The sequence below is a fragment of the Myripristis murdjan genome, chromosome 2 (genome assembly GCF_902150065.1).
Source record: "Myripristis murdjan chromosome 2, fMyrMur1.1, whole genome shotgun sequence".
NCBI classification, from domain to species: Eukaryota; Metazoa; Chordata; class Actinopteri; order Holocentriformes; family Holocentridae; genus Myripristis; species Myripristis murdjan.
The window spans coordinates 20,797,900-20,810,399 of NC_043981.1; the positions used below are offsets into that span (position 1 = coordinate 20,797,900).

Genomic DNA, 12,500 nt, shown 5'->3' on the forward strand with positions numbered 1-12,500 from the left:
ATTACAAACAACGACAGAGAGCTGTTAGCAGTCAGTTAGCAGCTGTTAGTTCTGTACAAATATCACTGCGTTTGATTGGTTGGTTGATTTTGCCAGTGGGCAACAAGGCTAGATCTCAAACAGCACCCTGCACCCTCCATAGTGCACTACTTTCCACCCAACACCCTCTATAGTGCACTACTTTACACCCTACAGCCTCTATAGTGCTCTACTTTACACCCTATAGCCTCCAAAGTGCACTACCTTCCACCCTACACTTTGTAGTGTACTACCTTCCACCATGCAGCTTTCACAGTGCACTTCTTTACACCCTACAGCATTCATAGTGCACTATTTCACACCCTACACCCTCAATAGTGCACTGCTATCGACCATACACCCTCCATAGTGTAGTACTTTGCACCCTACACAGGTAGTAGTGCACAACTTACCAACCCTACGCCCTTCTTAGTGCACTACTTTACACCCTACACTGTTAGTAGTGCAATATTTTCAACCACTTACATCGTACAACCTTTGAAGTGCACTACTTCTCACTGAACAGTTTGTAGTAGACCACTTAACATCCTTTGTAGTGCACTACTTCACTTCACTCACTTAGTAGCACACCTTACACCCTCTGTTGTATAGCCTTCTAATGTAAACCCTGCATTGTTAGTAGTGCACTACTTTATATGCTTAACCTCGTGCAGTGCACTACCTTGCAGCTCATACAGTGTGTAGTGCACCGTATGCCCTCTAGAGGGCACTGCTGCGCACCTTGTGCCTCCTGTGATGTGTTTTCAACACTGTGCAGTTTGTAGTGCACTAGCTTCAAGGCGAGGTCGTCCCTTAAGGATTGGGGTGTTGTCTGAGAATGGCACCACAGAAACAGAGAGAGAGAGAGAGAGCGAGAGAGACAGAGTGAGAGAGAGAGGTAGAGATAGATAGAGGGAGAGAGTGAGAGAGAGAGGTAGAGATAGATAGAGGGAGAGAGAGAGAGAGAGACTGAAGGTTACAGTTTCAGTTTCAGTATAAACAGTTTGACAGTCACAGTAGTTGAGTTGCGTTCAAATCCAGGACGAGCTACTACTGTCCACCTGTCTGAGAGAGAGACAGGCAGAGAGAGTGACAGACGGGCAGAGAGAGAGACAGACAGACAGAGAGAGAGACAGACAGGCAGAGAGAGAGACAGACAGGCAGAGAGGGCAGAGGTACAGTTTCCAGTGTCTGTTAGTAGTTGGAGGTCCGGTCTATATACAGAAACAGGAGATGCATAATCAGAATATCTAAATATCTGACCGGAGTCACACACACACACACACACACACACGCACACACACACACACACACGCACACACACACACAGTTCAGCCAGCCCGCTCGGGTTGGGGGGGGGCTGGCCGTCCCGCGGTGTGGCTCCAGTCGCTAGAAAGACGAAAGACAAACCGGGTGTCACCGCAAACACGAGTCGTCATGGCAACGCTACACTTGGGACACCACCGTCAGTGAAAAAACACACACTGAACAAGTCACTAACACACTCCCACACACACACACACACACACACACACACACACACACACACACTCACACTCATAATCACACACACTCATGCACGCACGCACACACACACACACGCGCACACACACACACACACACACACACACACTAACATCGACATGAAAAGTTTCTCTCATTTTCCTATTGAGGTGAAAAACAGAATCTATTATTCATTAATTAATAATCATAATTATCAATAATTATCTTCATTATCATCATCTTCATCATAGCAGTGGTGTGTGTGGTGTGCGTGTGTGTGTGTGATCAGTCTGTTTATACACACTATCAACAGGATGGGGGGGCGGAGTCACGCAGAGCTCAGTTCTGATTGGTGGACAGATCCGTTGGCCTCTTCCAGGGAACTCTTCCATGTCTCATGTTTGTTTGTTTGTTTGTTTGTTTTTTTGTTGCCTGGCAACCACAGCTTCCCGGAGCATGTCTGATGATGATGATGATGCGACCACGAGACGCCCCACGGCCAATAGGAAACAGTTTGCATGGTAAACTGGACGCCGAGCAGGTGGCGAGTTCTGATTGGACGGAGAAGGAGCGTGGCGGGAAAAGAGGAGGAGCAACAGGAAGTGTGTTTTGGTTGGATGTTGGAGCACCAGGAAGGAGGCGGAGACTGACAGTACCTGCTGCTGGGAGAGGAGTGTGTGTGTGTGTGTGTGTGTGTGTGTGTGTGTTTCAATGTTTAATTAGCAATGGATATGTGGTTGTGTGTGTCTGTACATTTATGTGTGTGTGTGTGTGTGTGTGTGTGTGTGTGTGTGTGTGTGTGTGTTTCAGCATGCTGTTTGCTGGTTGGTAAACCAGACTCTGACCCTGCTGTCAGTGTGTGTGTGTGTCAGTGTGTGTGTGTGTGTGTGTGTGTGTGTGTGTGTGTGTCAGTGTGTGCCCAGCGCGCTGCGGGACACCCAGCCCTCGGCGGCGGGCGAGTCGCTGTTGGCGGGACGGTACACCAGGCTCTGCCCCTGCTGATTGGACGCCAGAATCTGAACCTTCTCCCCTCGAAACACAGAGATCTCATCCTCACGGACCGCCACGAAGTCCTGCACCACCAGCACCAGCTCCTGCACACACACACACACACACACACACACACAGGGGTCAGCCGTGTGGGAGTGTGTGTGTGTGAGTGTGTGTGTGTGTGTGTGTGTTCAGAACACTAAAGTTGATCCAAACCTGGTCGTCCTGCTCGTTGTCGGGGGGGGGCTGGGGGCCGTGGCCGTTGGGGGTGGGCGGGGCTGACGGCGGTCGCCCTGACGACAGGGGGCGTGACACAGAGACCCCGCCCTCTTTCCTCTGGTACTCTATAGGAGACTGGAGAGCTGCACACACACACACACACACACACACACACACAGCATGGTGTTCAGACTGGATTCACACTGAGCGAAACCGGATCAGATCCAGATTCATTTCTTTATGTTTTTATGTTTTCACATGTGCAGCTCTCCGTGTGTTGTTTGAACAGGACGTCCCGCCCTGCACCCCCCCCCCACCCCCCTGCTCACCAGACAGGAAGTTGTTCTGAGCGTCCAGCAGGGCGGCGATGTTCTCCACCCAGGTGAGTTTGATGCCGGCGCTGGACGCCTGCAGGGTGAAGCGCTCGGCCGAGCCGCGGGACCAGAGCACGAATTTACAGGGATCACCGTCCACACTGTCCTGCATGGCCAGGTAGCTCACCTGCACGAGCACACACACACACACACACACACACACACACAGTAAGCACCCGGTGCACCCTGGCGTTACAGGAGCTGGTGTCCCTCAGGGCTGCGTCCTGGGCCCCCTGCTGTTCTCCTTACACACTTTGGGCTTTTCAGGATTTTGGGGCTTTTTCGTTCCCAAACAGGACGAGCAGCACCTGTCTTTGATCTGGCCTTCAGAGACAGCACCAGTGTACCCAGTGTACCCAGTATACCCAGTGTACCCAGTGTACCCTGTGTACCCAGTGTACCCAGTGTACCCAGCACACCCAGTAGGGTGCATCAAAAAATAAAATTTTTGAATTTTGATATGGCTGGGTGCTAAAAGTGTTCCAATATATGTTTTAACAACACATGCGAAATATTTTTCCAATACATGAAGGTTTAGGGGTGCCAGCTCACATGTGTTTCTGTGGATAAAGGGGCAACAGTGCTAAACGGTCACCACAGAGCTCTGATGTAAAAAAAAAAAAAAAAAAAGACTGCACCTCAAGAAAACTGAGGAGATATTTATATTTTTGTGTTGGGTATGTATACACGTATTACATGTAATTACCATATCTGCAGTTGTTTCTTTGTATATTGAAATACTTTGAGTGAAATGTAGTCATATTTAGAGGTATTTGGTGCTCATTACATCTAAGGTTAACTTTCTAGCCACAGTTAGCTAGCTATGTTAGCTAAGCTATTAAGCTTATCATCAACAGTATTTTAGAGTAGGCAATATCCTATTCAGAGTATTGATGTCTCATCTTTATTGAGTGTAGCATTGTAGCTGTTCAATTAACATTTTAAAGAAGGTGCAGCTAGTCACTCTGGTAGTGATGTTACTGTAAGTTCTCATTGTAATGATGAAGTTAGACGATGTAGAGCTTAGATTTGAGGCTTATGCATGCATGGTACATCATAATTGAGTGATATTAGGTATGCTAAGACATGATTGTAAACCCTATCCTTGTCCTTGTATCCTTTTCATTCTCAGGCACTGTACAACACAGCAAACCCCAGGATCAGCTAAGATGCTGTCCTCACCAACTGTAGGGTTGCCAACTTTCACGCAGAAAAGAAAAAAAAAAGTTAGTCCTAGTTTGCTCAGAGGTTAATACTGAAATGAGGCCATATCACACTTCTTTGGAAAATTACAAAATAAACAGGCTTCAATCACAAAATGTTAACAGTGATAATGCACTGACTGTAACACTGCAATTATTCATTATTTGTTTAAGGGGCTTTCACACAGCACGCGGTTTGGGCCGCACGCTATTAATTATTATTCCCTCCTACTGGATGCACCGAGGTGTTGTCACTGAGTGCTGCGCCCAAGTTAAAATATTTTCAATTTGGGCGCTGGCACCAGCCTCGCGCTGCGCTCAGCCCGGCGCAGACTGGTGCGCCTTTGTCTCCTGGCTCCCGGGTACCTGCTGCTGTTGCTATGGGCAGGCACTTTGTAGCTTAGCAACACTGAGTGACAGCGCATTCACCAATGAACGGAGTGCACACTCACTGACGTGTGTGAATGAGCTCCGCTCATTGGTCAAACAGCGGGAGAGGGGGCAGACTCTCAAAAATAAGGGACAAAGTACGTCACTTATTGGTTCAATAGGGGACGTGTGTTTTGGTTGCCAAATATGGGACGATTCCGTATTTCCAGGGACGGTTGGCAACCCTAACCAACTGGTCCCAGCCAGACTAGCTGGAGACATTTCGGGTGGGATGCACCAGCTAGGTTCAAGGTTCCATTTCCATTCCCTCTCTCTCCCTGGTGATGTTGCTCAGTGGGGCGGACTCTGGCACAGACTGAGCATTTACGTTTTGTCAGTTCTTATCATTAGGTTGTGTGAGTTTCCACTAGGGTTTGTTCTTTTAAGTGTCACTATTGCCCCTTGTGTGTAACAGTAAAGTCAGTTAAACTTTATATTTGTGTCTGACGTCCATCTCTGCTGCACAAACATAAAGAAAAAGGTGAAGCATCATCCAACTTAGCACCCATAAAATTTTGGCTCGGATCTGACATGTTGGTCCTTGATCTCCAGTCATTGTTTGGACCAGAATTACACAACCTATAAAACAGATTTTGAACAAACTTGATACAGGTGTGAAGTATTGGCCAACCTAGAAACCCTAAAATGTTGTTGTGGATCCAACCCACAAGGCAGGTCCACAGGCCACGAGAAGATGTCCTATTGCCCTCCATTCATTTGTCTATAAGCTCTCGTAAATGAAGAATCTTGAAAGGTGAATTCTAAGAAATTCCCAAAGTTATCCAAAGGGCAAACAAACTAATTTTGCTTGAGTTACCCTATAGAACATGTTTCTGTATAAAAGTTCACCTTATTTAACCTTTCTGGGTCAACCATTTGGCAAATAGACTAAAAAATGCACATTTTTTGACATTTCACAGAAGTTCACGTGTTAGCTGGTACCCCTAAACCTCAATGGATTTCCACAAAACTTTGCAAAAGTTATTTGTACATGAATAGGAACAAAATGCAATACCAGCCAAATTGATATTTTGGAATTAAAATTTCACCATGTTAATTTGATGCACCCTAACACCCAGTGTACCCAGTGTACCCAGTATACCCAGTGTACCCAGTGTACCCTGTGTACCCAGTGTACCCACTGTACCCAGTGTACCCAGCACACCCAGTGTACCCAGTGTACCCAGTGTACCCAGTGTACCCTGTGTACCCTGTGTACCCAGTGTACCCAGTGTACCCAGTGTACCCAGTATACCCAGTGTACCCTGTGTACCCAGTATGCCCAGTGTACCCAGTGTACCCAGTATACCCAGTGTACCCAGTGTACCCAGTATACCCAGTGTACCCAGTGTACCCAGTATACCCAGTGTACCCTGTGTACCCAGTGTACCCTGTGTACCCAGTGTACCCAGTGTACCCTGTGTACCCAGTATGCCCAGTGTAATGGCTGTGGTCCGGCCTCACCTTGATGCTGTTCTTGAACTGGTAGGCGGGGCTACTGGAGCCCTTCCTCAGCAGCTCGCTGAAGATGACGATCTGCTCGAACAGGAAGACGCGGCGCTCCTTAGAACGCGACAGAACGCCGCCGTCCTGCTCCCACACGCAGAACGTCTCCTGCTGCAGCAGCTTCCCCTGAGACGTCAGCTTCCCCTGACACACAGACAGGCAGTCAGACAGACAGACAGGTGGTCAGAAAGTCAGACAGGTGGTCAGACAGAGAGACAGGCGGCCAGACAGACAGACAGGTAGTCAGACAGACGGGCAGACAGACATTCAGGCAGGAGGTCAGACAGATAGACAGACGGGCGGTAAGACAGATAGACAGGTGGTCAGACAGGCAGATGGGCAGACAGACATGTAGGCAGACAGAAAGACAGCTGGGCAGACAGACAGGTGGTCAGACAGACAGACAGCTAGTCAGACAGACAGCTGGTCAGACAGACAGACATGTAGGCAGACAGACAGACAGCTCGTCAGATAGACAGGTGGTCAGACAGACAGACAGGTGGTCAGAAAGACAGACAGCTGGTCAGACAGAAAGACAGGTGGTCAGACAGACAGAGAGTTGGTCAGACAGACAGACAGCTGGTCAGACAGACAGCTGGTCAGACAGACAGACAGGTGGTCAGACAGACAGGTGGTCAGACAGACAGGTGGGTGGTACCTCGTATCCCTGCAGGCGTCCCAGGTTCATCATGTCATTACATCGCTTTGGAACCAACGACATCAGCTCTACTGCTTTCTGCACACACACACACACACACACACACACACACACACACACAGACACACACACACACGCACACACGCACAGACACACACACACACAGACACACACAGACACACACACACACAGTCATGTTTGAGGAGGCGGGGCTTCAGTAATCTGGCTGCTGTCAATCACTCAGATTGAGGGTCTCACCTCAATCTCCTCACAGTCCAGTCCTGCTTTAGACGTGTACTTCAGGAAGTCCTGAGAGAGAGACAGGCAGACAGACAGGCAGGCACACACACAGACAGACAGACAGACAGACAGACAGACAGACAGACAGACTGTGAGCAACACTGTATATTTTTCATTCTGAGTCTGAGAGCAAATGTGAGTAAAATATTTATCATCTCATCACATCTTTTAAGGCAATATGTAACCTCAACACACACACACACACACACACACACTCACACACACACACACACACACTCACACACACACACACACACACACACACACACACACACACACACACACCTTGAGCAGCAGCTGGTACTTGGTGATTCTCTGAATGGGTTTGATCAGATAGTCACTGATGGACATCCTGCAGCTGATCTCATGCTGGATCTCCTGGGGACAGACAGGCAGAGAGAGGGAGACAGGTGAGAGACAGACAGGTAGCTGAGAGAGAGATAGGCAGGTCCCACCAGACTCCATTTAAAAATCTGAGCATCAGGCAGCTGAAGATCCACAGGTTTCACTGTGTGCCCTCATGTAAACATGTCCGCTAAGCTCCGCCCACTCCTAATCTGCTCTGCACCCAGAGGCTCAGGAGCCCCTCCCCTACAGGAAGTGATGTCACAGGAGGTGACCCCCCCGCCCTTACCTCGAAGAAGGTCTCGTACTCGATGACGATGAACTCTGACTTTGGCTTGTTCTGACAGTAGACCACGTACATGTGGAGCCGCCGCTCCTGCACACACACACACACACACACACACACACACACTGAGCTGTTTAAACGCATCATGCTGGTCCTGATGCTGTTACCATGGTGACAGGAAGGCTTCACATGCAGATTGAGACATAAACCCTCACATGCTTGATGAAGAGGTCGGCCAGCAGGTCGTGGTCCTGCAGACATCGCTCCAACTCTACCAGGAAGAAACTGTCAGAAACACACTGTCAGACTCTGGGTGTGTGTGTGTGTGTGTGTGTGTGTGTGTGTGTGTGAGTGTGTGTGTGTGTGTGTGTGTGTGTGTGTGTGCACTGACTCGCGGTGCCAGTCGTAGATCTGCTGGATGTTGCCAAAGACGATCTTGTCTTTCCCTCTCATCTCCTCTGGAGTCCCTCTGACCTCCAGCCTGGACATGAAGCCCTGAGAGACAGACAGGTGAGAGACAGACAGACAGGTGAGAGAGACAGGTGAGAGAGAGACAGACAGGTGTGCTTCATGACATCATAAATCATCTTAATGTGAAGGATCACAGGAAGTCAGTCTGTCTCATGTTTCCTGTCTCACCTCCACGATGACACCCAGGTCCTTCACGTAGTCCTTCTCTGATTGGACCATCTCGTTGACCACAAACCTGCACACACACACACACACACACACACACACACACACACACACACACACACACGCATACACACACGCACACACACACACACAGAGCAAACGTCACAATTGATTTTTTCATGTGTGTGTGTGTGTGTGTCTCAGTGTGTGTGTGTGTGTGTGTGTGTGTGTGTGTGTGTGTGTGTGTGTGTCTTACATGCGTCCTCTCATGGCCTTGTTCCTCTGCTCCGTGTCCGACTCGTTAGAGCCCTGATCTGAATCCAGAGACTGGAGAGAGACAGGCAGACAGGCAGACAGACAGACAGACAGGCAGACAGGCAGACAGACAGACAGACAGACAGGCAGACAGACAGGTGAGGTTAAAGGGAAACACTGCTAGCCCTCGTTAGCCCCCTCGTTAGCCCCTCGTTAGCCCCTCGTTACCTCGGGGTTGTTGGGGTCCTTGATGATCTCCATGGGTGGGGGGAGGGGCGTGTGGTTCTCCTCCTCTGGCTCCTCCTCCCCCCCACTTTGCCCCGCCTCCTCCCTCCTCCCCCTCTGCACACAGAAACACACACTCAGCATGTACTGTACACTCTGCATGTGCCACTCTGAGTGTGTGTGTGTGTGTGTGTGTGTGTGTGTGTGTGTACCGTCTGTGTGTTGGCAGTGAGGGGCGTGGCCGTGTCGGGCCTGTTGTCCCGCCTCCTGGTTCTGATTGGTGGTTTCTTCTGTCCATCAGCTTTGCCCTGACTGAGCCTCCGGACGGGACTGGTGAGCCAGCGCTGCACACACACACACACACACACACACACACACACACACACACACACACACTGCTGTTTGACTGGGCCGCGCACACACACACACACACAAACACACACACACACAGACATCACACACACACACACACACACACACTGACACTGACACTCATTTCACATCACATACACCAACACACACACACACACACACACACACACACACACACACACACACACACACTGCTGTTTGACTGGGCCGCGCACACACACAGACATCACACACACACACACTGACACTCATTTCACATCACACACACCAACACACACATCACACACACATCACACACACACACACTGACACACACTTTACATCACACATACACTTCACATCTCACACACACATCACACACATTTCACATCACACACACTAGTCGTCATGGTAACCAGGCTAAAAACATATGGAGTGTAGCCAAACAATGCTACTGCTGCTAATACTACTACTACGACCACTACAGCAAGTACTGCTGCTGTTACTACCGCTGTTACTGCAGTACAGTGCACCGTTACTACCACTACAGCAAGTACTGCTGCTGTTACTACTGCTGCTACTGCAATACAGTGCAACGTTACTACCACTACAGCAAGTACTGCTGCTGTTACTACCACTGCTACTGCAATACAGTGCAACGTTACTACCACTACAGCAAGTACTGCTGCTGTTACTACTGCTGCTACTGCAATACAGTGCAACGTTACTACCACTACAGCAAGTACTGCTGCTGTTACTACTACTGATAACAGTAATAATAATATGGAATAATAACTACCATTACAGCTACTACAGGTGTTACTAGTACTACCAGTAATGCTACTGCTATACTTATACTACTGCTGCTAAGGTTAGTACTACTACTACTGCTAGTAATACTAGTACTACTATTACAGCAATTAATACTGTTATTAGCACTAATTCTGGAAAGTACAGTTACTACTGCTGCCAGCTATACTACTAATTACTACAGTATTACTAATTACTACAATACTACTAATTACTACAGTATTACTAACTACTACAGTATTACTAATTACTACAATACTACTAATTACTACAGTATTACTAACTACTACAGTATTACTAATTACTACAATACTACTAATTACTACAGTATTACTAATTACTACAGTATTACTAATTACTACAATACTACTAATTACTACAGTACTACTAACTACTACAGTACTACTAACAGCTGTGAGTACTTGTTACCTTCAGAGTGTTTCCGGTTCCTGAGCCGCTGCGTTTGGGACCTGGAGAGCCGACGGCCCCGCCAGGAGCTCCGCCCACTCCGTACACCGTGGGGGAGGTGGCACCTGGGAGCAGAGCAGGAGGAGGAGTCAGAACATCAGGAGGAGGAGTCAGAACATCAGGAGGAGGAGTCAGAACATCAGGAGGAGGAGTCAGAACATCAGGAGGAGTCAGAACATCAGGAGGAGGAGTCAGAACATCAGGAGTCAGAACATCAGGAAGAGGAGTCAGAACATCAGGAGGAGTCAGAACATCAGGAGTCAGAACATCAGAAGGAGTAAGAACATCAGGAGGAGGAGTCAGAACATCAGGAGTCAGAACATCAGGAGGAGGAGTCAGAACATCAGGAAGAGGAGTCAGAACATCAGGAGGAGTCAGAACATCAGGAGTCAGAACATCAGGAGGAGGAGTCAGAACATCAGAAGGAGTCAGAACATCAGGAGGAGGAGTCAGAACATCAGGAGGAGTCAGAACAGCAGGAGGAGGAGTCAGAACATCAGGAGGAGTCAGAACATCAGGAGGAGGAGTCAGAACAGCAGGAGGAGTCAGAACATCAGGAGGAGGAGTCAGAACATCAGGAGGAGGAGTCAGAACATCAGGAGGAGTCAGAACATCAGAAGGAGTCAGAACATCAGGAGGAGGAGTCAGAACATCAGGAGGAGGAGTCAGAACATCAGAAGGAGTCAGAACATCAGAAGGAGGAGTCAGAACATCAGGAGGAGGAGTCAGAACATCAGAAGGAGTCAGAACATCAGAAGGAGGAGTCAGAACACCAGGAGGAGTCAGAACATCAGGAGGAGGAGTCAGAACATCAGGAGGAGTCAGAACATCAGAAGGAGTCAGAACATCAGGAGGAGGAGTCAGAACATCAGGAGGAGGAGTCAGAACATCAGAAGGAGTCAGAACATCAGAAGGAGGAGTCAGAACACCAGGAGGAGTCAGAACATCAGGAGGAGGAGTCAGAACATCAGGAGGAGTCAGAACATCAGGAGTCAGAACATCAGGAGGAGTCAGAACATCAGAAGGAGTCAGAACATCAGGAGTCAGAACATCAGGAGGAGGAGTCAGAACATAAGGAGGAGTCAGAACATCAGAAGGAGTCAGAACATCAGGAGGAGTCAGAACATCAGAAGGAGTCAGAACATCAGGAGGAGGAGTCAGAACATCAGGAGTCAGAACATCAGGAAGAGGAGTCAGAACATCAGGAGGAGTCAGAACATCAAGAGTCAGAACATCAGAAGGAGTCAGAACATCAGGAGGAGGAGTCAGAACATCAGGAGTCAGAACATCAGGAGGAGGAGTCAGAACATCAGGAGGAGTCAGAACATCAGGAGTCAGAACATCAGGAGGAGTCAGAACATCAGGAGTCAGAACATCAGGAGGAGGAGTCAGAACATCAGAAGGAGTCAGAACATCAGGAGGAGTCAGAACATCAGGAGGAGTCAGAACATCAGGAGGAGTCAGAACAGCAGGAGGAGGAGTCAGAACATCAGGAGGAGTCAGAACATCAGGAGGAGGAGTCAGAACAGCAGGAGGAGTCAGAACAGCAGGAGGAGTCAGAACATCAGGAGGAGTCAGAACATCAGGAGTCAGAACATCAGAAGGAGTCAGAACATCAGGAGGAGGAGTCAGAACATCAGGAGTCAGAACATCAGGAGGAGGAGTCAGAACATCAGGAGGAGTCAGAACATCAGGAGTCAGAACATCAGGAGTCAGAACATCAGGAGGAGGAGTCAGAACATCAGAAGGAGTCAGAACATCAGGAGGAGTCAGAACATCAGCAGGAGTCAGAACAGCAGGAGGAGGAGTCAGAACATCAGGAGGAGTCAGAACATCAGGAGGAGTCAGAACAGCAGGAGGAGTCAGAACATCAGGAGGAGGAGTCAGAACATCAGGAGGAGTCAGAACAGCAGGAGGAGTCAGAA

General features: G+C 48.8%; 1 protein-coding gene across 1 annotated transcript in view; it reads right to left on the minus strand.

The window, feature by feature from the left end:
- Nucleotides 1-1,758: 1,758 nt before the first annotated feature.
- Nucleotides 1,759-12,500, minus strand: part of LOC115370560 (kalirin-like) — a 50,827-nt gene continuing 40,085 nt past the window's right edge. Inside the window, exons 43-57 of the mRNA XM_030067610.1 lie at nt 10,537-10,640; nt 9,159-9,290; nt 8,950-9,063; nt 8,723-8,793; nt 8,470-8,536; nt 8,222-8,325; nt 8,046-8,115; nt 7,834-7,920; nt 7,485-7,577; nt 7,158-7,208; nt 6,900-6,977; nt 6,200-6,385; nt 3,060-3,231; nt 2,728-2,873; nt 1,759-2,615 (exon numbers count right to left, since the gene is read on the minus strand). Coding sequence (XP_029923470.1) covers nt 2,430-2,615; nt 2,728-2,873; nt 3,060-3,231; nt 6,200-6,385; nt 6,900-6,977; nt 7,158-7,208; nt 7,485-7,577; nt 7,834-7,920; nt 8,046-8,115; nt 8,222-8,325; nt 8,470-8,536; nt 8,723-8,793; nt 8,950-9,063; nt 9,159-9,290; nt 10,537-10,640 — 1,661 coding nt within the window. The 3' untranslated portion in view covers nt 1,759-2,429. The remainder of the gene's footprint in view (nt 2,616-2,727; nt 2,874-3,059; nt 3,232-6,199; nt 6,386-6,899; nt 6,978-7,157; nt 7,209-7,484; nt 7,578-7,833; nt 7,921-8,045; nt 8,116-8,221; nt 8,326-8,469; nt 8,537-8,722; nt 8,794-8,949; nt 9,064-9,158; nt 9,291-10,536; nt 10,641-12,500) is intronic.